Below are 23,479 nucleotides of genomic sequence, written 5' to 3' on the forward strand. Positions count from 1 at the left end.
TTAGGCAACAGGCACAACAGTCTCCTCTCCGACAGACCTTGTCTTCTAGTGCGGGATGAGAAGTTTTTACAACAAAATTCAAAAGTTAGGAAATTTATGGAGAAAGCTTAAATGGCCTGATGTGTTGTTTTTTTTGTTTTGTTTTTTTTTTTTTTTTTTTTTGCCTGAGAGTATTTCAGCAACTAGATAGTGGCACTCTTTAATTTTATTGGGATGTCTAACAAACCAAATGACAGATTTTTAATGGAATTAATTAATTAATTAACTAATTAAGTGCTTTTTTTTTTTGCTTCCACTAAGGACAAGACTGAAAGAAACATGCTCCATATGAATGTAAGAACTTGGTCAAATATTAACGAGAAATTTCTAACAGAATGCTATGTAATACTGGGATGGGCTGCATTCCACTATTCTTTAAGGCAGCTGCAATTTTTAAATGTTTTAAAACATATACACAAACTACTCACGTGTTTGAATATATTAATAAACAGGCTGAGTTCCCTGAACCCCACATTCCAGCCTGCTTTCTTACCCTCTAATCATCTTTACTTGTCTTAGGCTGCTCTTTCTATTTATTGGAAACATTCTAACCTAGAATGGCAGCCTATAAATATGCAGATCTATAAATAAAGCACAGCTAAGACCACAGATGTAGATGAGTGAGCACTGAGGTACCTTGGAGGGGCGCGTCTTCGTGGCCACCGTCCAAAATTTCTACAAAGTCATGTGCACACGTTGTGCTTCTTTCAAGTTCAAAGTGGGTAAAAGAGAGGGTGATATGATTTACTGGAAGAAAAAAGAGAAGATTGTCTCATAAAGCACTGGCAAATAAAACATACAGGGAGATGGGGCAAGACGGGGAGGTGGGGATGATTAACGAGTATAAAAAATAGAAGGAATGAGCAAGACCTGTTTGATAGCACAACAGGGTAATCGTAGTTGATAATAACTTATTGTACATTTAAAAATAATTAAAAGAGCATAATTGGATTATTTGTAACACAAAGGATAAATGCTTGAAGGGATGGACACCCCATTTCCATGATGGGATTATTTCACATTGCATGCCTATATCAAAACATCTCATGTACCCCATAAATATATACATCTACTATGTACCCACAAAAATTAAAAATAAAACGTTTTTACAAAATAAAATTAAAATTAAAAAACATACAGGAAGATAAATTTTACTTCTGGTAATTTCATGTAAGGGTTCTCCAGCAGAGAAGTAATGAATGAGGCGGATTTGCACATGGTTGAAGGGATAAAGCAAGGGAAGGGGACAACTTCTATGCTAGATGTTTTCCTTTGAAGAGTAACAGAATAGATGCTTGCCAAAGTGCCTGTGGCATCTGAAACACTGGTAGTGGTAAATAAGAGGACTCCTGGGTAGGTTCATTCCAGGCACTATAAGGGAAAATCTTGTTGGAAAATGCCGTCTTTCCAGTTTTTATATCACCATTGCTGTGTTCCTCGCAGAAGCATTTTTCTCAATAAACTCATTTCCTTAAATTCGGATTCTTTGCAGTGCTTGTAAATAAGGCATTCTTTTCTCGCTGGCACTCACATTTTAGCTCACTCAGTTTTATTTTCAGGCTAGAGCTAGTGCCCTAAGGTTCAGAGACATTCATCAAGAAAGTTTTGAATTACTCGCAGAACAGCAAGCGCCTGGATACATTTTCCTTTTGTTGTTCTTCAAGCTCCCTAATCTTCAGAATAGAATCTTTTCCTATTGCTGTTCTTGACCCAGTGAGATCTTTCATCTAAATGCTTTACAACTCATTAGAAAATAATCCTCAGGCACAAACTGCTCCGTTCAAGGGAGGGGGCTTCTTTATCTACAGCTCAGTTTCTGGCTGGCTGGCAACTTTCTTTGGGGCTCCACCTCCCCGTTCGAATTGGCTAAGGATGACATCATCGGCCTCCACATCTTATGCATGTCAATAAAGATACTAGCAATTTGTTAACTCCTGACATCCCAAGGGAAAGTGCTAGAGAATATTTAAGCCAAACTCTTCATTTTGCAGATACTTTTTCATGGCCTGATTAGCTTAAGTGACTTCCCTATTTTCACACCGGCGATCAATTACTGTGCAGAGTGAAGAACTTAAAGCTTTTCCTACATTATGCCTGAAACTGTATTTTCCTGCAAACCTCAAAGGAGGGCAGGGCTTCTCTGAAACAGGATTCAGAAGGGCCCCAGCATCACCCGCTTTGCAGCCATTCTGTCATGTCCTTGAGGGGCATTTCCTGATGTTCTCTGTAAGATAAGGACAGAAGTCCTTACCATCGGACTGTTACCAGATCAGAAAATAAGATTCTAGGGTTCCAAAAAAGAAAAGAAAGTAAGCGTTTATTCAATGTTTCTTCTAGGCCTGTGCTGGAACAGTACCTTGCAAGAGAGCCCAGGTTTTATGAATGTTTGCTTTGATGGATAGGTGCGTGCATTGCATTCTGGCCCGTGAGTCACTGATTCTCCAGTCTGTGGCTGTTCTTCATTTGTTCACTCAGCAACTGTCTTGAGCATCAGCTATACTCAAGGCACACATGTCAAAAACTATTTAATGATTATTTTGGTTTACCCCCAATCTCATACGCCTGCATATGCCTGTTAATACAGCAAGGTTGTAGGTGTGTTGTGTTGTTGTGTGTGTGTGTGTGTGTGTGTGTTTTAACCTTTCCTAGGCCTTGAAATGAAAAAAAAAATGTTTTTAAATTTAGAAGCAACTGTAAAAATGACTTCCCTATCAGATTAGGAAATGCTTGTTCTTGTGCACATCAGGAATTGGGACTTGCAAAAGATGAAGAGGAAGGCCATTGATTGTTCGCACTGAGATAAGAAGGTTACTCATAGACTGACCTTCCCACAGACACCTTCTCTCCTGTGTCCCTTTTCTTTTTTATTTTTGTTACTTACATGGAGGTTGCGCTTGAATGATCCAGCTGCAGTTCTGATTGTTTGGATAATTGGCAGGGAACCGTGGAGAGGAAACAGTATCAAATAAGCTGGTGAGGATGTGGCCTCCGCAGGCTGGGGAACACACAAACATACATACATGTCATATGCTTTTCATTTCTACTGACCATACAAAACAATTATTTGATGAATAAAACCATCAATGATTTTTCTTCTTATTTCTAAAACCAAGAAATAGAACCAAGAAAGTTCTCCGTAAGGAGAGCTGTACATAAACCATGAGAAAACAGAAGCACAGTTTATATTTTTAACAATTATTCTTCAACTACAGGAAGTAGGAAATGGCAAAAAGCAACAGATTAAATGGCTATGAATTGCCTAAGTCATTCAAACAAAATTCTTGCATGGATTCGTTTACACTGCCCACTCATAAATCATAGGTATAGGGATAATCCGCTTATAAATGATGTCTTTTTTTCAGGAAAATAAATACTCAATTGAACAAGGCTTCATAAGGATGACTGCAGATTATCAGAGAAGAGTAAAATTCTATGTGAGTCCTGAAGAGGGAGAGGCGGTCACCGCTGGAGGGCATAAGAGGAGTCTCACCAAGGAGGAGGCTGAGGTAAACTAGGACTTGGAAGGTGACAAAAGGGAGGCCAGGGAGGGGACCGCCTGAGCAGACACAGAGGAGCATGTATACAGGCTCAGCTGGAGCATGGGGTGCCCGAGGGATGTGGGTGACTGACGCTGCAGAGAGGTCAGGGTGGGTTCTGGGGCCCTTGGTTAACATCTGCAGGAGCTTGAGCTTCATTCTCCGGGCCAGGTGGAGATGGGACAGACACTGAGCATTCCAATGGCATGATCAGAGCAGGGCTTTTACAGGTGACTTTGGAGAGAGATGGGGTAAGGGTAGGTGACTTTGAGGAGGTTGTTATAGTCCAGATGAAAGCTAGCAGGGACTTTTTACTACGAAGCAACATACAAGTGAATAATAACATGCAAAAGAACTATTAGGAAACTAGTTTTTCTTTAAAATCAACAAGAATATAGTCTGTCTTGCTCCAAAGTCTAAAGGTCTATGGTGCCTATTTGGGAGACCTTGATTCAGGCACTGTCCCTATCCAGAGCTCTTTACTATAGAATATAAGTGAGTTGACTAAGATAGACATAATGACTACACAGACTAAATATATTTGTAGTGAATATTCTGAATCATCTGAATACAAGTCATCTCTGACCATGGGATAAGGGGTTCATCTCTTAGAATGAGCAGATGAAAGGCAATGGGTAAAAAGGTCTTGGAAGAGTGGTGATTTAAGAACAACAACAATGGCCAGGTGTAGTGGCTCATGCCTGTAATTCTAGCACTTTGGGAGGCTAAGACAGGAGAATCACTTGAGGCCAGGAGTTTGAGACCAGCCCGGGCAACAGAGCAAGAACCCATCTCTAAAAAAAAAGCCAGGCATGGGGTTGCACCTATAGTCCCAGCTACTCAGGAGGCTGAGGTGGGAGGACTGCCTGAGCCTGGCTGGTCAAGGCTTCAGTGAGCCATGAATGCACCACTGCACTCCAGCCTGGGTAACAGAGAGAGACCCTATGGAAAGAAAGGGGAGGGGAGGGAAAGAGAAGGGAGGGAAAGGAAGGGGAGGAGAGGAAAAGGAAGAAGAGGGGAGGAGGGGAGGAAGGGAGGGAACAAAGAAAGAAAAATAAATGGAAAACAACAGTGACTTCTCAGTTGGACAATGGCAGGATTCAGAAATGAGGGAAACCACTGCTTCCGGGGGCTGGAATCTGATTACATTACAAGCAAGTCTTGTAATTGATGGCAGTGTATCCCATTCTAGTGTAAAGCTTTGGGTAGTGTTAGATCAGTGAATTTGGATAAAAACTTTTCTATACTGTTTCTAGTCTTAAAAGCACTTTTAAACTTTAGTTAGAGATGCAGGTCCAAAGGAAGTCAGAAAAGAAGTTTACAAGCATCAGGAGTTGGGAAAATTGTAAGTCACAGTTCTGTTGTTCTATTTAATGTTTTACATGTTAAGTAGAAGGCTGTCATCCATTTCTGAGCACAGGTCTCATTTCACTGTTGCACCAAACAGAGCACTGAAGATTTCTCTTGTGCTTGGGAAGATCCACAGGGTACTTGCCTTGCCTGAATTGAGCTCGGAAGCCTCTGTTCTGTCTGGAAGGGCCAGACTGAAATCTCAAGAAGAGGTTGTTTCCTGAGGAGACGATGGGGTTAGCCAGCTGCTCCCTTCCACATGTCCTGGCAAGGCGGGGCATTGTGGAGCTTAAGCCATCGTATGCCTACAAGAAAGGTGACAGGGCAAACAGTGGTTCAGATTCACATCTAGAAAGCCTGTATTCCATGAACTGCCTGCATGCTGATGTGCTAGTGGAAAATCACACGTTTGCTGGATCTAGAGAAACTGGCTTTATTTTCTTGTCTTGTCTCACAGCTGTAACAAGTCTTTGGTCATTTCTAGGGATGCTGACGTGAATTTCGGCAGGAGTTCCTCTGTCAGAGCCACTATTAGATCTCTTGATATCTTCATAAATGCCATCCCTTCCACACTCCCCTTCCTCCCCAACCCCAATGTAGTCACCTTACAGGCCATGCCCACAACATGTGCTGGAAATGTGTAATGCAAGAATAGACACATGAGAAAACAGATGAGAAATAATGATGAGTGATGAGCATTTGTTGTCAGAATCCCGACATTTGTTGGATCTGTTTGTTCTTCATAGAGTTCGTGATAGGGTAATGCTCAAGAGAAGAGAAATGGCAGAATTCTTTTCAAATGATAGGGGTGATATGAGGCTGATTTAGAAAACTACCTCTCTCTCTTTTTGGCTGTGTGTGGTGGCTCACGCCTATAATCACAGCACTTTGGAAGGCTGAGGCGGGTGGATCACCTGAGGTCAGGAGTTCAAGACCAGCCTGGCCAACATGGTGAGACCCCATCTCTAATAAAAAATGCACAAATTAGCCAGGTGTGGTGGTGTGCACCTGTAGTCAAAGCTACTCAGGAGGTTGAGGCAGGAGAATTGCTTGAACCCAGGAGGCGGAGGTTGCAGTGAGCCGAGATTGCACCAGTGCACTCCAGTCTGGGCAACAGAGAGTGAGATTCCTTCTCAAAAAAAAAAAAAAGGAATAGAAAATTACCTCTCTCTTTTTAACTATTGGTCTCTGTCTTGCCTAGTGCCATGCTGGGACCTTGCTGTCCCTCCATGCAGGTAATGAAATGGAATCTACATCACATATACCTGAAATCTCTGTATTGATTTGTAAAAATTGAAGCTTACTAATTTGCTTGGAACTCAGTGTCTAGATGAATTTTTGAATACTCTTATGTGTAAATCAGGGGGAAACGAGTTCCTTTGCTTGGATGATTAATAATAATTCCCATTCATTAGGTGCTTACTATGTGCCAGGAACTGGATTCAGCCCTTCACATACACTGTCCCATTTTATCCTCCCAAATTGCTTTCCATTTTTAAGAACAGGACGACAGACGCACAGAGAGCCTAAGTAATAGGGCCAAGTCACACAATTTCTAAGAGGGAGCAGGTCACGTTGAATCAGACCACTAGATTCCAGAGTCCAGAATTGAAACCCTTTCCTCTTGTTCAGTGCAAGGTATCAACGGAGCAGGATGCATGCATCAACCTACCAGCCATCAGAATGTGACTAAAAGTATGAACGTAAAATATGGCTGTTTCATTCAAAACAAATTGCCACTTATATTTCATAAGAAAATCTTAGGAAAAAAACAGAAAGTTCAGAGATTCAATGTAAGGAAGGTACTTGCGAGTGACTTTAAAAATCTGGTGATGATTATAATCAGTGTTCTGTTTAGTACACAGGTATGATTCTGCATGTTCTCTTTAGCTACAGGTATGAATGGCAGGATATTCTCAGTTTGGCTTATACAAGCCCATGAATCAAATATCAATAGGATTTTTAACTTTCTGAGGAGCTAAAACTTTTATAATAATAAGTTTAAAACAAATGTGGGTCTGTTCTGGAGCAGCAAATCTTTTTTATTATTTAATGTTCAAAATTTAAATATATATATCTAGCTATATATATATATCCAATAAATGAAACCTGATGACTGATTTTCATTCAACAAAGATTGATTAAAAACTAAATTCCATTTTTTAACAAATTCAAATTATAATTTCCAATCTAGTATGAATGCTTCCTTTGAACACATTGAACACTGTAAACAGTAGACAAAATGACATTTAAACCATCACTACGAAACCTCTTACTACATTCACACATGAGTCTACTCTCAAATATCACCACCATTGGTTTAATTCAAGTCTTTATTATCTCTATACTTGGTTTCATGCTGTCCTAAGGTTATAGATACAGCATCCTAAGCTTTTAGTAATATTCTATTAATACTGTCTTAGTTTTAATATCAAAGGATAATGAATACCTTCTTAGAACATCTATGGTTACAGAGTATGGAGAATATACCAATTGAATCTTAAGGCAAAGACTATTCACTTCTCTCAAGATAATTTATTCATTTATTTGTTTAGAATAGCATTTTTTAATTTTTATAAAAGTTTAAGATTCAATTTTATGAATATATATAGTTTATATTTATTTTTTATTTTGGTTTTAACTGATGCATGATAAGTGAACATATGTATGAGGTATAGTGTGATGTTTCAATACACATATACATTGTGTAAGTACCAAATGATGGTATTTAGCATGTCCATCAATTCAAACATTTATCATTTTTTTGTGGTGAGACCATTAATAATCCTTTCTTCTAGTTACTTTTAACACACTATAATATTTATAAACCATAATATTGTTTACTGTGGGTGCCCTACTGTGTTATAGAACATCAGAACTTATTCCTCTTACCTAACTGTAATTGTGTACCCTTTGACAAATATCTCCCCATAATTTCCTCCCCACTACCGTCCCCAGCCTCTGGTAACCAGTATTCTACTCTGTACTTCTGCGAGATCAGCATTTTTACGCTCCACAAATGAGTGAGATCATGCAATATTTCTCTTTCTGTGCCTGGCTTATTTCCATTAACATAAAGTCCTTCAGGCTCATCCATGATGCCACAAATGACAGGAATGTATTCATTTCTACAGCTAAGTACTATCCCATTGTTTATACATATCACATTTTAAAAATCCATTCATCCATTGATAAGTCTTTTTGTCTTCAAAAGAAGACATACAAATGACCAACAGGTAAATGAAAAAATGCTTAACGTCACTAATCACCAGTGAAATCCAAATCAAAGCCACAGTGAAATACTACTTTATCCCAATTAGAAAATAACAAGGGCTGGTGTGGATGTGGGGAAAAGGGAACCTTTACACACTATTGATGGGAATGTAAATTGATACAGCCATTATGAAAAACAGTATGGAGGTTTCTCAAAAAATCAAAAATAGAGCTACCATATGATCTGACAGTCTCACTCCTGGGATAAACAGACAAAGGAAATTAAATAAGTATGTTGAATATATCTGCATTTCTTTGTTAACTGAAGCACTAGTCACAATAGCCAAAATGTGGAATCAACCTAAGTGTCTAGCATTTCTTAATTTTTTAAACTAGTGGAACAATGGGTTCTATGGTGTTTATAGACTTCTCCTTTTCAAAAAAAAAAAAAGAAAGAAAGAAAAAACTCTAAGATTTTGCAAGTCCATGGACTCAAAAACAAGACTCTTCTGGTTTCAAAAAAATTTTCTCTGAAATTCAAAGGTCCAAGGAGTAAGTACATATTGTTTCTTCCCTTTCAAAGTCTTTGTTTTCAGTCTGAGTGGTTGGAATCCTCTCAAGGGACAAGAGGAAATAAGGGGAACAAAAGTAAACTAAAACATTAAGGCTGAAATCTTCAGAAAATCACCGGAATGACCCATTTCCTTGGAGATCCTTTAAAAGGGGCACATCTAGAAGCTTAACAGACTTCCCAGCTATTTCCCCTGCCCCCAACCCCTGAGGTCCTGGAATTACAAGACCTCTGCTAAAATTCATCTGGCTGAAGTAATACTCCACAAGGAAAGGATCAAGAACAGAAGGTTTTCTCGAGACCAGCCTGGCCAACATGACAAAACCCTGTCTCTACTAAAAATACAAAAAAAAAAAATTAGCCAGCCATGGTGGTGGGCGCCTGTAATCCCAGCTACTCAAGAGGTTGAGGCATGAGATTTGCTTCAACCCAGAAGGCAGAGGTTGCAGTGCGCCATGATTGCACCACTGCAGTCCATCGTGGGTGACAGAGTGAGACTCCATCTCAAAAAAAAGAAGGTTTCCATGTGTCCCGGAATTGAAATTATATACCAATGACACCCCAAATGTGATGAGCGTGTTATAATTTTACAAGCTCCATCACAAACATCCTAACCTATGTGATTTTCTATAAAAAAAAGACAGGGAGGCAAGTGTGTAAGCTATTAAACTACTGTCTCATTCAATGTAAGCTAGTAAGTCATCCAAGTTCACATCACTAGTGAGTAGTACAGTCTTCTCTCTCCAAATTCTAGATTTACCATGTTACTTCTCTTTAAAATGCTCATGACACACCTCAGTCTGCTTCTTTGTGATACCATAGAATACCTGAGGCCAAGTGATTTATAAAGAGCAGAAATTTATTTCTCACAGTTCTGAAGGCTGAGAGGTCCAAGAACAAGATGCCAGCAAGTTAGAGCCGGGTCTCTCTGCTTCAAGATGGTACCTTGAATGGTGCATCCTCTTGGGGGGAAAGAACATCATGTCGCCAAGTGGCGGAAGCACAGAAGAGAGAGAACCCACTCTCGCAAGCCCTTTTTTTTTTTTTTTTTTTTTTTTTTTGAGACGGAGTCTCACTCTGTCACCCAGGCTGGAGTGCAGTGGCGCAATCTCGGCTCACTGCAAGCTCCGCCTCCCGGGTTCACGCCATTCTCCTGCCTCAGCCTCTCCGAGTAGCTGGGACTACAGGCGCCCGCCACCACGCCCGGCTAATTTTTTGTATTTTTTTTTTAGTAGAGACGGTGTTTCACCATGGTCTCGATCTCCTGACCTCGTGATCCGCCCGCCTCGGCCTCCCAAAGTGCTGGGATTACAAGCGTGAGCCACCGCGCCCGGCCGCAAGCCCTTTTTATAGCAACATTAATCCATTCATGACGGCGAGGCTTTCAGTACCTGAACACCTCCCAAAGGCCATACCTCCTGATGCTGCGGTATTGGGCTTTAAGCTTCCAGCACATGAACTTCGGAGGGGACACATTCAAACCGTAGCAGGATAGTTATTAATTTTATGTACCTAATTGTCATTTTATGAAATTTTAAAACCTCAGGCTATCAAGGAGGGAGAATATTTTTAACAGAGTTTGAAATATAAATTATTTTATGTGAGTGTTTTTAACACTTACAATATCAAATCAATATTCTCAGGGTTAGTGCGGTGGTTCATGCCTGTAATCTCAGCACTTTGGGAAGCTGAGGTGGGCAGATCACCTGAAGTCGGGAGTTCAAGACCAGCCTGACCAACACGGAGAAGCTCCATCTCTACTAAAAATACAAAATTAGCCAGGTGTGGTAGCACATGCCTGTAATCCCAGCTACTTGGTGGCTGAGGCAGGAGAATCGCTTGCACCTGGGAGGCGGAGGTTGTGGTGAGCTGAGATAGTGCCATTGTACTCCAGCCTGGGCAACAAGAGCGAAACTCCTTCTCAAAAAAAAAAAAAACTCACTTTTAAAATTTTAATTTATAAAATTCCACAAGAAAAGCACTTCAAAGAAGAAAATATGAGAAACCTTGTTCCCATTCATTTACAATTCTAAAGTCATAAAAATTATCAATATGAATTTCCCCTTAACTTCTATTTAGTTCCCAAGGCAAAGCTAGCAAATGATATTACTATTGGATACACATATATTAATATAACATATAATTCTTACTTAAGTCTACTGCCAAGAGTTTGCTAGGCCTCAGCATTGATTTTCTGATCTTTACTTAAGTGGTAAAAGTCAGGGCAATATACAAACAAATAAAACTTTGTACATCTCAACTAATTCATTTCTAGATTATAGTAATAAAATAAAAATTTGAAGTTGAAATCACAAAATAAAAAGTGGCCACTGTCCCCAGGAGAATTCCAACTACAGAAGCTCTTAAAACAGAGGCAGATCTAGTGGAGTGGTCATTTAATTTCTACAGAAAAGTTGACCAGTCTTTTTGTAAAATATCCAGAATTTTATAAAACGTCAAGATACTAACACACATATTCAAAATACTTATCAGGCTGGGTGCAGTGGTTCACACCTGTAATCCCAGCACTTTGGGAGGCCGAGGCAGGTGGATCACCTGAGGTCAGGAGTTTGAGACCAGTCTGGCCAGCATGGTGAAACCCCATGTCTACTAAAAATACAAAAATTAGCTGGGCGTAGTGACGTGTGCCTGTAATCCCAGCTACCCGGGAGGCTGAGGCACGAGAATTGCTTGAACCCAGGAGGTGGAGGCTACAGTGAATGGAGATGGTGCCACTGCACTCCAGCCTGGGTGACAGAACAAGACTCCATCTCAAAACAAAACAAACAGAAAACCCCCACAAAAACAAAAAGCTTAACTTTATTATACAAAAATAGGAGACTTTTTTAAAAGTACAGAACCTGGCACATAACAGGCAATAAATGTTTGATGAACAAATGAGTAAATGAATATGTATGACAGTTGCTCGTCTCTAAAAATTGAGGACTAGGGCTGAGCAAACCCCTGAGTTAAGAAAAAGCTGTCCTTGCCCTCATGGATTCAATGGTATAAACACATAGTAGACACAATTGTGGGTAAGAGGCTATACACAGGGGGAAGGAGGTCAGCTCGGCTGCTTTCTGGGCAGGCTTCCTATATGCCAGGTCTGAAGGAGAATGAAGGGGCCCAACCACAGGGCACAGCCAATGTCATGCACTCCACTTCCGGGGGCCCTTCACCAACAGGGTGAGAGAAGGCAGAGGCAGAAGGTGGGCAGACAACACCAGACCCATCCCCAAGGCCCAGAGTATTCTGAACACATGATATATTATGGTGCTATCAAGTCCCCTCCACATCCTCAGCTCTAGCCAGAAGTGAGAACTAAGCCAAACATTTATGAAATTTCTTCCCTAATTATTATTATAATTATTATTTTTGTAGTCAGGGTCTTACCCTGTCACCCAGGCTGGCATACAGTGGTGTGATAGCTCACTGCAGCCTTGACCTCCTGGGCTCAAGGGATCCTCCCACCTCAGCCTCCCAATTAGCTGGGACTACAGGTGTGCACCACCATGCTTGGCTAATTTTTAAATGTTTTGTAGAGAGGGGATTTTGCTGTGTTGCCTAGTGTGGTCTGGAACTCCTGGCTCAAGCGATCCTCCCACCTCTGCCTCCCAAAGTGCTGGGATTATAGGCATGAGCCATAGCGCCCGGCCTTAATTTTCATACTTGATGCTTCAATACCTTGAGGAGATTTGCATAAATGTCCATCATTTCTAAAGTTAACATGTGTTCAACTTTGTCACATGTCAAGTGACACACGAGGAAAACCATTGAAGTGAGAGACGAACATCCCTTCCTGGTGGCATTTCTAGTTCTGGAGGCCTGTGATCAGAGTTCTAAAGAATGGTAATGTGGGAAAATAAAGAAGCCAAGCAAAGGGAACCTTTTACTTCTCATACACGCCTTTGCCGTATAAATAAGCATTAGTTAAAAGTATGTTGCATTATTTAAAAATTGTGGCAGGATTCCTTTCAGAGGGAAAAGCAATCTCTCTCTCTCTCTCTTTTTTTTTTTTTTTTTTTGAGATGGAGTATTGCTCTGTCACCCAGGCTGGAGTGCAGTCGTGCAATCTCGGCTCACTGCAAGCTCTGCCTCCCAGGTTCACGCCATTCTCCTGCCTCAGCCTCCCAAGTAGCTGGGGTACAGGCACCCGTCACCATGCCCGGCTAATTTTTTTTTGTTTTTAGTAGAGACGGGGTTTCACTGTGTTAGCCAGGATGGTCTCGATCTCCTGACCTCGTGATCCGCCCGCCTCGGCCTCCCAAAGTGCTGGGATTACAGGAGTGAGCCACGGCGCCTGGCCGGAAAAGCAATCTTTATTGAGGAAAATATCTTCGTAGGCTCTCAGAACATGAGTATAGTAGGGGAGGTGTTATTTTGTGTTGTTGGGGACAAGTTGCCCCCCTCTCTTTGCTTCCTCATCTGTTGCTGAGTTTCTTAATCTGCAAAATTGGATTAATATGAATATACAGCTCATACTGTTCATAAGAACAAGTTAAAAGATATAAATACTTAGGAGAGTGGCTGGCATCTAGTAAGCATGTGATAGATGTTAGCCTCTACTATTAAAGTGAGACAAAGTGGGAGCTAAATTGCTGTGTAAGAAATGAAGTAGGGAATTAGAAAGCTATGGAGGCAAAAAAGAAAAGAGAACCAAGGGGTCGGGGGGTTGTCCAGAAATATGGGTAGGTAGGAGTGGGAGAGATAGATGAAAATTTTCCAACTGGAGATTGTAGGGGTGGGGGGTGGTAGGCAACTTCTGACCCAGCTCTCAGTGATCCCCATGTCCTGGTATTCATGCCTCTGTGTAATCTCCTCCCTGGGGTATGGGATAGACCTCGTGATTTGTTCTAATTAACAAAATACAATGGAAGTGATAGTCTGTCACCTCCACAATGAGGTGAGAAAAGATGGTTCCTTCCCTCTTGCTAGTACTGTCTTGTTGGACTCTCTCTCGTCCTCTCTATTGCTTGCCCTGGTGAGCAAGGTGCCGTGTTCTGAGATACTCTGTGGAGGGGCCTGTGTGGCAGGGAGTCAAGGGAGGCCTCAGCCAACAGCCTGCAAGGAACTGAACCCTGTGTACATTCATGTGAGTGAGCCACGAAGCACGCAGGTGAGTGGCACCTGGCTTCCTGACCCACGGAAACTGAAAGGTTGTGGTCTTAAGCCGGCAAGTTCTGGGGTAAGTCTGCGGGTGTGGAATGAAGAAGAGTTGAGGAAAGAGTGAACAAAGGCTTCCGAAGAATGAGGCTGTCCAGGGCTGCATTCAAGTCACATGCTGTACTGCTCTTTGCAGTAACCACGTCAGAGACCTCATCTAAAAATGAGGGTAGGTGGCCGGGCGCGGTGGCTCACGCTTGTAATCCCAGCACTTTGGGAGGCCGAGGCGGGCGGATCACGAAGTCAGGAGATCGAGACCACGGTGAAACCCCGTCTCTACTAAAAATACAAAAAATTAGCCAGGCGTGGTGGCGGGCGCCTGTAGTCCCAGCTACTCGGAGAGGCTGAGGCAGGAGAATGGCTGAACCTGGGAGGCGGAGCTTGCAGTGAGCCGAGATCGCGCCGCTGCACTCCAGCCTGGGCGACAGAGAGCGAGACTCCGTCTCAAAAAAAAAAAAAAAAAATGAGGGTAGGTGATCTCCCCTTGCTGCCAAGATCAAATGACACAATGTGTTAAAAGTTTTCTGGAAACGATGATTACAAGTACGAAGGTAAGTTTTTCTCATTTCATTACAGAAATTCTCATATATATATTTCTTTCTTTTTTTTTTTGAGAGTCTTGGTCTTGCTCTGTCACCCAGGTTGGAGTGCAGTGGTGCAATCTCAGCTCACTGCAACCTCCACCTTCCAGGTTCAAGTGATTCTCCTGCCTCGGCCTCCCGAGTAGCTGGGATTACAGGTGCACGCCACCACACCCAGCTGATTTTTTGTATTTTTAGTAGAGGCGGGGTTTCTCCATATTGGCCAGGCTGTTTTCAAACTCCTGACCTCAAGCAATCCATCTGCCTCAGCCTTCCAAAGTGCTGGGATTACAGGCATGAGCCACTGTGCCCGGCCTCATATATAAATTTCTAATGAAATTTAACAACATACAGAAAACTTAAAAACTAGCAATTGCACTTCTGCAGGTTTACACCAGAGAAAGTCTTAGGTGGTTACATACAGATATTGCTACAAGAATATTCGATACAGAAAGTTGCTAAGGAAAAATATTGCAGCAACTTAAATGTTCATTAACAGGAGAATGGGCAAATGACTTGTGGTGCATATATAAAATGGAATGTGTAGTGACTAAAAGAATGCGTTAGAGCTGTATGTGTCACAATGTAGAAAATGTGAAAAACAGAATAATGAGTGAATAGAGCAAGTCAAAGAAGGATATGTAGCGTGAGACATGATGTACATAAAGACTTAAAATATGCAAAATAATATTTCATAGTGTGTACAGATATACATGTATAATGAAAAAACTACAAAAACCTTCATGGGAATCATAAACCAGAAATCTCATTAGCAGTTTCCTCTGGGATGGGGAACAGGGCATGGGATCAATGGTAGGAGCACGTGGGACTTCACCTGTGTCTTGAACAGTTCATTTTTGTTTGGGAGAAAACAAAAGAACTTGAAGCAAATGTGGCAAAATATGAAGATTTGGCCAGTCTGGACAGGGAGAAGTTTTTGTACGTTATATACTTTGTATGTGTTATATGGTCTGTATTTCTCTACATCCTTAAAATATTTCATAGTAGAGTGTTCAATAAAGAAAAGAAAAGCTATATAAAGGAAATAACAGGAAATGTACTAAGATTCACATATAAAGATACCCCTCATAGCACTGTTATAACAAGAAAAGAAAAAACCCATTAATAATCCAAAAGGTTAATAATAAACCTGTGGCTAACTGAATTACAGCACGTCCATTTCATTGACTAGCCAAAGAAACTATTTAAGAAAATTTCAAATAATATGAAGTGAAAAAGGCAGGATATAAAATTATATATATTATCTTAACTATGCATGTTTGTGTGTACATGAGTGTGTGTATATTTGTATGTGTGTGTTTGTTAGGGAACTAAACCAAAATTTCAATAGTTTGTATCTATATTGTAATACTAAGGATGGCATTAATTTGTTATTTCTTCTTTTCTGTATTCTACAAATTTAATATGAGGAGCATGTAAGATTTAAAAATAAAATCTATGTTAAAAGTTCTTTAGTGTTTCATCACTCAGACGCATGTGATTACATACAGACATGAAAGGGCACTATTCATATAACAGCACTGCAGTACCCAAGCCAGATGGCTACTAATGCCAGTTAATCTAGCCTCTTGCTGCCACCAGGAATGTATCAAGTTTAATGGACGTGGCTTCTGTTTTAAGATCTCCAAAGCATCTGTTCATTGCCTAATATCTATAACTGTGCCCCAGTCCTCTCCCCTAAGCCCTAGGCTCGTATAGACAACTGTATCGTAGACATCATCTCTTCCATGTTCCACAAACCCTGAAAATCAGTCTCAAACTGAAGCCCTCTTCCCGTCCCTCTCATTTCTCCTTTACCTACATTTCTTGCCACAGTAAATGCCGGAAGCATGTACCCAATGACCAGACCGTTTTGGGAACCCCCCCGTCCCTGCTACATGTAATGGATCAGCATGTTCTAACATCTCTTTGTCCGATGTATCGCTTGGCTCCTTCCCTCTACTTCATCCATGTCCCTCTGGTGTCTTGGTGTGGGGCCTCATTACCTCTTGCCTAGGCCACTACAACAGCCTGAAATTTCCCCTGCCTTACCTTTGTGTCTTCCTTCCATTCAGTCTCAAAACAACTGCCAGTGACCAGTGTGCGCTTTCTAAAATGTAACATCAAATACAAAAGTAAAGCTGAGCATACATTTTTAAATTGCACGAAATAAAGACCAGTAATCATGCATGCTTTGCTTAAGAACTAAAGACCACGTGACTGATGTGGACGTGATGCAGAGCACTTCAGCGGCTGCCCCTTTCTGCTGTAATCAAAACCCTGGAGTGATTAAATGGCTGGTGACCACCTGACTGAAATGTCAGTCATCATTTGCACCCCTCATGACTGAGGGGGGAAAATGAATTGTAGCTTCCTCAGTAATATCTGTATTTTTATTTAAAAAAAAAAAAAAAAAGGAATATATTCCCTGAGATTGTTGGAAAGTAGGAAGTGAGGATTCTTTTTCTACTGGATTTCTTATCTGCACGTTTACTAAGTTTCATCTTGCTCAGGGAGAAAATTTTTTAAAAAAGATTACTTAAGATCTTTAACATAGCGTTGATAGCAATAGAAGCATGAGCATTGTAATAGAAAAATTAGGAATAGCGCTAATACTTATCTGAACCAGACACTGATAGGTACTTTAAATACATTTGTTTACATTTGATTCTTACAGTTCCACTTTGCAGCAGGGAAAACTGAGCCTCTGAAAACATACATGACTTGCCCAATCACACGCTTAGCAGTGCAGAGCCAAACCCCATCTGTCTGACATCCGACCAGTTATGATTAAACCTAGAGAAAAGGTGAAATCAAGTTGTATTCATTCAGTTAGAATATCGAGAGACCATGATTCTGTGAAGCTAAGTGAGATGTTCACGGTCTCCAAGAAAGAAGACCACAGCAGCTCTGGAAATAGGGTGGGAGTCCCCCATCCTTTGTATGTGAACCTGCAATCAAGCATCCTCAGTAGCATTTGAGAAAGTCTTGTATTGGGCTCCTGTGGCTTTCTGAGTGGTTGGCATCTGCCCTACATTCCATTCCACTGAACGTGCATGGGATTCCCAGCATGGCTCACTTAGCAGAATGGGTAATAAAGTGCGCAGTGTCTGGGGTCAATAAATAAACCCAGAACTTCTATCGTTGCCACATAAACTTGATTCTATTCCAGGATTCAGATATGAAGCTGCTCCTTGTCCTTCTCTGGTCCAACCGCCATTCTCTGGTCTAGTGTGGCCTCTTTCTCACCTGGACCCTTATGCTTTACTACATTTTTTTTTCTTGAGACAGAGTCTCGCTCTGTCTCCCAGGATGGAGTGCAGTGGTGCAATCTCGGCTCACTGCAGCCTCTGTCTCCCAGGTTCAAGCAATTCTCATGCCTCAGCCTCCAAAGTAGCTGGGATTACAGGCATGCACCAGTACACCCAGCTAAATTTCGTATTTTTAGTAGAGACAGGGTCTCACCCTGTTGGCCAGGCTGGTCTTGAACTCTTGACCTCAAATGATCCACCCACCTTGGCCTTTCAAAGTGCTGGGATTACAGGCATGAGCCGCTGTGCAAGTCCCGCTTTGCTACATTTTTAACTCCAGATGGTAACACAGGTCTCCTGCCCTGGATTGCCTTTGAACTTAGCAGGGTGCAAAAATGTGGAAGGATAAGACATTCAGGGCACAGGAGAGAGAATTCACACGGAGGTGCAAAGTCCATTTTGAGGATCGAGAGTCCATGAGGTATTTTCACATGTTATAATATGGTAGTATAGCTGCTAATGGAATTCCCACTTTGGAATATGAACTTCTCCAAAATAGAGGAAACATTAAGTGATAGGGAGGGAAATCCCTCAGGAAATTATACAAGCTGTTACAGTCATAAATGTGAGTGCGGAAGGAAATGAAAACATTACTCATTATAGCATCTTTTCTTGGGGCTGGGGAAGGAGGAAGCATCGGTTTCCTTTGTCAGTGATTTTTTTCCAGTTACGCTCCTTGGAAATTCAATACTAAGTTCAATTCACAACCCCATGTCTCATGTCACGATGTGTTCACCCCTATTTCTTTGTTCTACACTCTCCCACTCAGTCTTCACATCTTACAAGAGACTATAAACTCTAAAAATTTGCAGCTGTTGCGAGCACTGACTCAAAGATTCCTGGAAATGTTGATATGAGAAGAAATCCAAGATGCTCATTTTACTTTCACAAATAAACATTTAAGGAGAGTCTGAGCTGAAATGGAAACCAGGCCAAACCAAACCCGTGTCCACAGATTGAGAGCTGTGGCTTCAACTCAACTCTTCCTTCTTCTTGCAGATGCAAAGCACTGGCTCAGCATTTGGTTGTTAATAGGACACCCGCACCAGGAAGCAAAGTAGCTAAGCATGTTAACAAATGCAAGTCACAAGATAAACGTTTGAAAAAGATCATCTTCAAAGTACCAGATGGAAACAAAAATTCTTGTGGTGGGGCGTAAAGGAGGGAGGGAAGAAAGAGAGAGTGAGAGAGAGAGAGATAGAGGGAGGAGAGAGAGAAAGAGAGAAAAAGGGAGAGGGAGAGAGAGACAGGGAGAGAGAGGAACAAAGAAAGACAGGGAAAGATAAGAGAAGGAGGGAGAGAGAGACAAGGAGAGACAGAGGGAGAGAGAGAGAAGGAGAGACAGAGGGAGGGAGAGAGAAGGAGAGACAGAGGGAGAGAGAAAGAAGGAGAGACAGAGGGAGAGAGAGGGAAAGAGGAAGAGAGGGAGAGAGAGGAAGAGGGAAAGAGGGACAGAAAGACAGGGAGAGAGAGAGAGAAAAAGAGAGACAGGGAGAGAGGAAGAGGAGCGGAGAGAGAGACTGGTTTCTGTCATGGATTTGTTTGTAAAACAGTAAATATTTAAAGAAGACTTGTTTCCATCATCTCTTTGAAACACCGAGTTCTATTATTCCTGTGTCTGTTTGCTCTGCTTTGGAAACGATCAGTGTTTTAAAAGGAAACACATCATGGGTGGTGTATTACAAAAATACAACAAAAGAGGATGCTGCGTTAGGTATCTGCCCTGCTCCACCCTGCATTTTATTGTCGAATAATGGAACAACAACAGACACTGCAGCTTTAGGTGGGAGCACAGGGACTTTTTTTTTTCCGAATCACATCAGACACTTTTCTTTCTTTCTCCTAGACAGCCACAAAAAGCTTCAGAAGTTACTAATCATATTGCTTTTTCTTTTTCTTTTTGGTACCAGGCTCTGTTAGCCCTCGTTTGTGTTTTCCTCCAAATGAGAGGCAGGACCTGGACCATGGTCCGCTTGCTTTGAGCTGCTCCTTGCTGATTCTCACAAGGCAGACATTCCAATGAGCTGAGTAAAGAGGATGCTGGAAGCAGAGGTCAGGAATCTCCAGGGGCCAGCTGGTGCTGCTGAACGGACTTTCCTCTTCCTGCTCTCACATTGAGCTACAAGCAGCCTTTCTAGGAGATCAATAAGAGCTTGCAGAGCTACATGAATCTAAGACTTAGAAGAAAGGCTCTAATTAAGCAATTAAACTGTCAGTCGGAGGTCACTTTAATACTCAGCCTTCGTGAAAGGAAACGTAATGAAGCCACTTGTGTGCTGACCAGACAAGACCATGCCCAGCCAATGGGTCCCACCGCTTCCTTAGCAAGAAATACTCCTGATGTGTCATTGAGGAGAGCCCAAGGCTAATTACACCAGATACTTGAAAGTGACTGAGCAGAAAGTGCAAATATATTACCAAATGTGTTGAAACCTGCCTGCAAGTCCAGCTTCCTGATTAGCTCCCCACGATGGATGCCATCACCATTTCAACAGAAGTCAAAAAATTCAGTTTTTCCCTTTTCTCATTATATCAGCATGCAATTCTAGAAAACGCACTTCTGTGATGTTATCTAAGTCCTCATGTGGCTCACAGCATGAAGATTGTATATCAATAACAGTGCCAGGGAGTGAACTCAGTATACCACGTTCCCGATGGTGTCCTCTGAGATTTTCCACCAAAGCACTGAGCATTGCAGGAGTAGAGATGACAAAAATTCATTTATTCAGCTATGCATCTATTAACAATTCATGCATCGAAAAGATTGGTGCTTTGGTGATATAAAGACTACTGCTATGGGTTCTATGAAAGAGGATGGAGGCTGTGTATTACTGTTCCATTTTTTTTTTTTTTAGTTGGAGTCTTGCTCTGTTGCCAGGCTGGAGTGCAGTGGCATGATCTCAGCTCACTGCAACCTCCGCCTTGGGGTTCAAGTGATTCTCCTGCCTTAGCCTCCTGAGTAGCTGGGACTACAGGTATGCGCCACCAAGCCCAGTTAATTTTTGTATTTTTAGTAGAGACGGGGTTTCACCATGTTGGCCAGGATGGTCTCGATCTCTTGACCTCGTGATCCTTCCGCCTTGGCATCCCAAAGTGCTGGGATTACAGGCGTGAGCCACTGAGCCCGGTCTACTGTTCCATTTTTAAATGTTCATTTGTTTCTTCTACTTTGGCGAATTTTGCCTTTGTTTCCACGACACCAAGAGTAATGGCTGTTACATGTGGGCTTAGCTTGCCTCAATTTGGAACTTATGGGGACTAGGCCTACTCTAAGAAGAGCTTTCTATTGTATTCCCAGAAGAGTGTGGGGATAGTCTTGTAACCCAGAGCTCATGTGAAGCCTGGTGGCTGCCTGAGGCTGATTTCAACTTTGAGGATGAAACCACCACTGACGTCACTGGAGGGTCCTCAGTGGCCATTTCATCTGCCATCTTGTCCTCCTTTTCTTACCCACAAATGCAACTCCTAACTGAATCCTCTTCCTTAGTTTTCTTCTTTCTGCTTGTGTTCCCCAGGCACCTGATTTTCTAAATAAGCAAACTAAGAACCCCAAGCCATGAAGAGAGTGAGGGGTGGTGCATGTCCAGAAACAAGCGCCTGGCAGTGTCTGGTACATATTCGGCACCGAAGAGCAAAGTAATGAAGGAAACCCTGACCTCCTGACTTCAAAGCAAGGACACTTTCCATTTCATATTTGAATTCTTAACACTTTTCCTTCTACTGACAAATGAAGGCTGGGTTTATCCAATATAGAAGTCAAAGTGGGCTGGGCACAGTGGCTCACGCCTGTAATCCCAGCATTCACACCTGTAATCGCAGGCTGAGGCGGGTGGATCACCTGAGGTCGGAAGTTCAAAACCAGCCTGGCCAACATGGTGAAACCCCATCTCTACTAAAAACACAAAATATTAGCTGGGCATGGTGGCGCATGCCTGTAATCCCAGCTACTTGGGAGGCTGAGGCAGGAGGATTGCCTGAACCTGGGAGGTGGAGGTTGCAGTGAGCTGAGATCACGCCCTTGCACTCCAGCCTGGGCAACAAGAGTGAAACTCCATCTCAAAAAATAAAAAAAAAATCAAAGTGGCCCCAGCCTGACCCTAAGTTTATTTTCTCCCTCTATTTTTCCAGTCTGCCATTCCATTTCCTGTACATAACTGCAATTTTTATATTTTACCAAAATACTTATTCACCTCATAGGAAGCATAAGGCTTTCATTTTAGTGCTGATCCTGCTGTTAATTTCTATTTAGCCTTGACCCTGACATTTCTGGATCTTAATATCTTTTTAATTTTTTAAATTTATTTTTATTGTTTGCACTGCCCCACCTCCACCTCAATGTCTTTTTTAAAAAAATTAGGAGACAACAGCAAACGAACTCTAAGCTTTCTTCTTCCAACCTTAACATCCTATGTATCTATAGGTTTATGACAGTTAATCATATATTAAATCATATTTAACATACAGCTAAATTACTATTTCTTCTTCTAACAACCCAAATTGTTATAGAAGTTTTGAAAAAACAGGATGGCTGGTCCCATTCCAGCATAATTTTCACTGGTATTTAAAGAGTACACTTGAACTCTATTAAAAATCTCCTGAACCCCAACATTATCTGACAGCATCACTGGCAACTGAATATTTTTCTCTTTGCTAATAACTCTGTCTAAGCAACAGGACCAGGACATTAACTTGTATGTCTCCAAAATGAATGATTGGCTTTGTATGAACTGAGACTGCAGAGATATTATGTAAGATGTTGGACTTTGGGGTACATTTCATGTCCAGTGTCCATCTGGCTGTAAAGATAGAGGGCTGGTGCTTCAATGCCGGCCTTCATGAATCCCTGGACAACTAACTGTAACTGCAAGCCAAGCTTCCAGCCTTGCCAGGGCATTGCCTGGTCTGGTTCCAAACCTCTGCAGCCCTCCTGTCCCCTTAAGTGGGTCCATCTGGCAAATATACAGCAGATCTCCACCCCAACTTACCTGGACAGTCTTGTTTTCTTTTTAAAACTTCCTTATCTTTTTGTAAAGTTGATTTATAAATCATCCAAGAAAAAATGACTTAGTTTGTATACAATTTATGCAATTTTTAACATAATGAATTTATAAATCAGAAAAATCTTGTGCTAAGCCATGTGTTTCAATTTCTTGTTCTAAAAAATCTGAAATTAATAGAACCAATCTGGTGCTTCTTGGTGTCTCTGTCCTGAAAACATGATTTTCTCTATTGTTCGCCTGGCTCTTACATTCAGCTGCTCTTTTTCCACCAGCACCCTGCCCTCTTGACACAACTTAAATTTCCCCATTATTTTTTTAAAAAACCAACTCTCCACTGATTTTGGTTAACTCATTGGTTACTGCCCATTTTCTCCTTATGCCACTCATTTCCATAACTCTGGGGAAAAGCTCAGAAGCTCCTGCACCTCCTAATCACTGTGACCTTGGGTCTTCTACCACCACCCACCCCAATCCTGCTCCTTGCAGGTTATTAAAGACGGAATCCAGGGGCTTTGTTGCAATCCTCACACTCGTTGGTATCCTGAATGGGATTTGATACCTGTGATCACCCACCCTTGAAATTCAGCTTCCCTCGTGGTTTGAATGCTACCACTCTCTTCTGGTCCTCTGCCGAGCACTCAGCGCACCTCCTCAGCCTCCTCTCCTCTGATCCTTCATCCACCCCTTACATGGCAGTGTTTCCCAAGAGTTGGCT

General features: G+C 41.7%; 1 protein-coding gene across 1 annotated transcript in view; it reads right to left on the reverse strand.

Annotated features, from left to right (window-relative positions):
* Window positions 1–23,479, reverse strand: part of CUBN (cubilin) — a 305,495-nt gene that overhangs the window by 119,694 nt on the left and 162,322 nt on the right. Inside the window, exons 32-34 of the mRNA XM_055296673.2 lie at window positions 5,071–5,230; window positions 2,921–3,034; window positions 676–786 (exon numbers count right to left, since the gene is read on the reverse strand). Of these exons, the coding sequence (XP_055152648.2) occupies window positions 676–786; window positions 2,921–3,034; window positions 5,071–5,230 (385 nt within the window). The remainder of the gene's footprint in view (window positions 1–675; window positions 787–2,920; window positions 3,035–5,070; window positions 5,231–23,479) is intronic.

This window comes from Symphalangus syndactylus, chromosome 10, assembly GCF_028878055.3.
Source record: "Symphalangus syndactylus isolate Jambi chromosome 10, NHGRI_mSymSyn1-v2.1_pri, whole genome shotgun sequence".
In the NCBI taxonomy this organism is placed as follows: Eukaryota; Metazoa; Chordata; class Mammalia; order Primates; family Hylobatidae; genus Symphalangus; species Symphalangus syndactylus.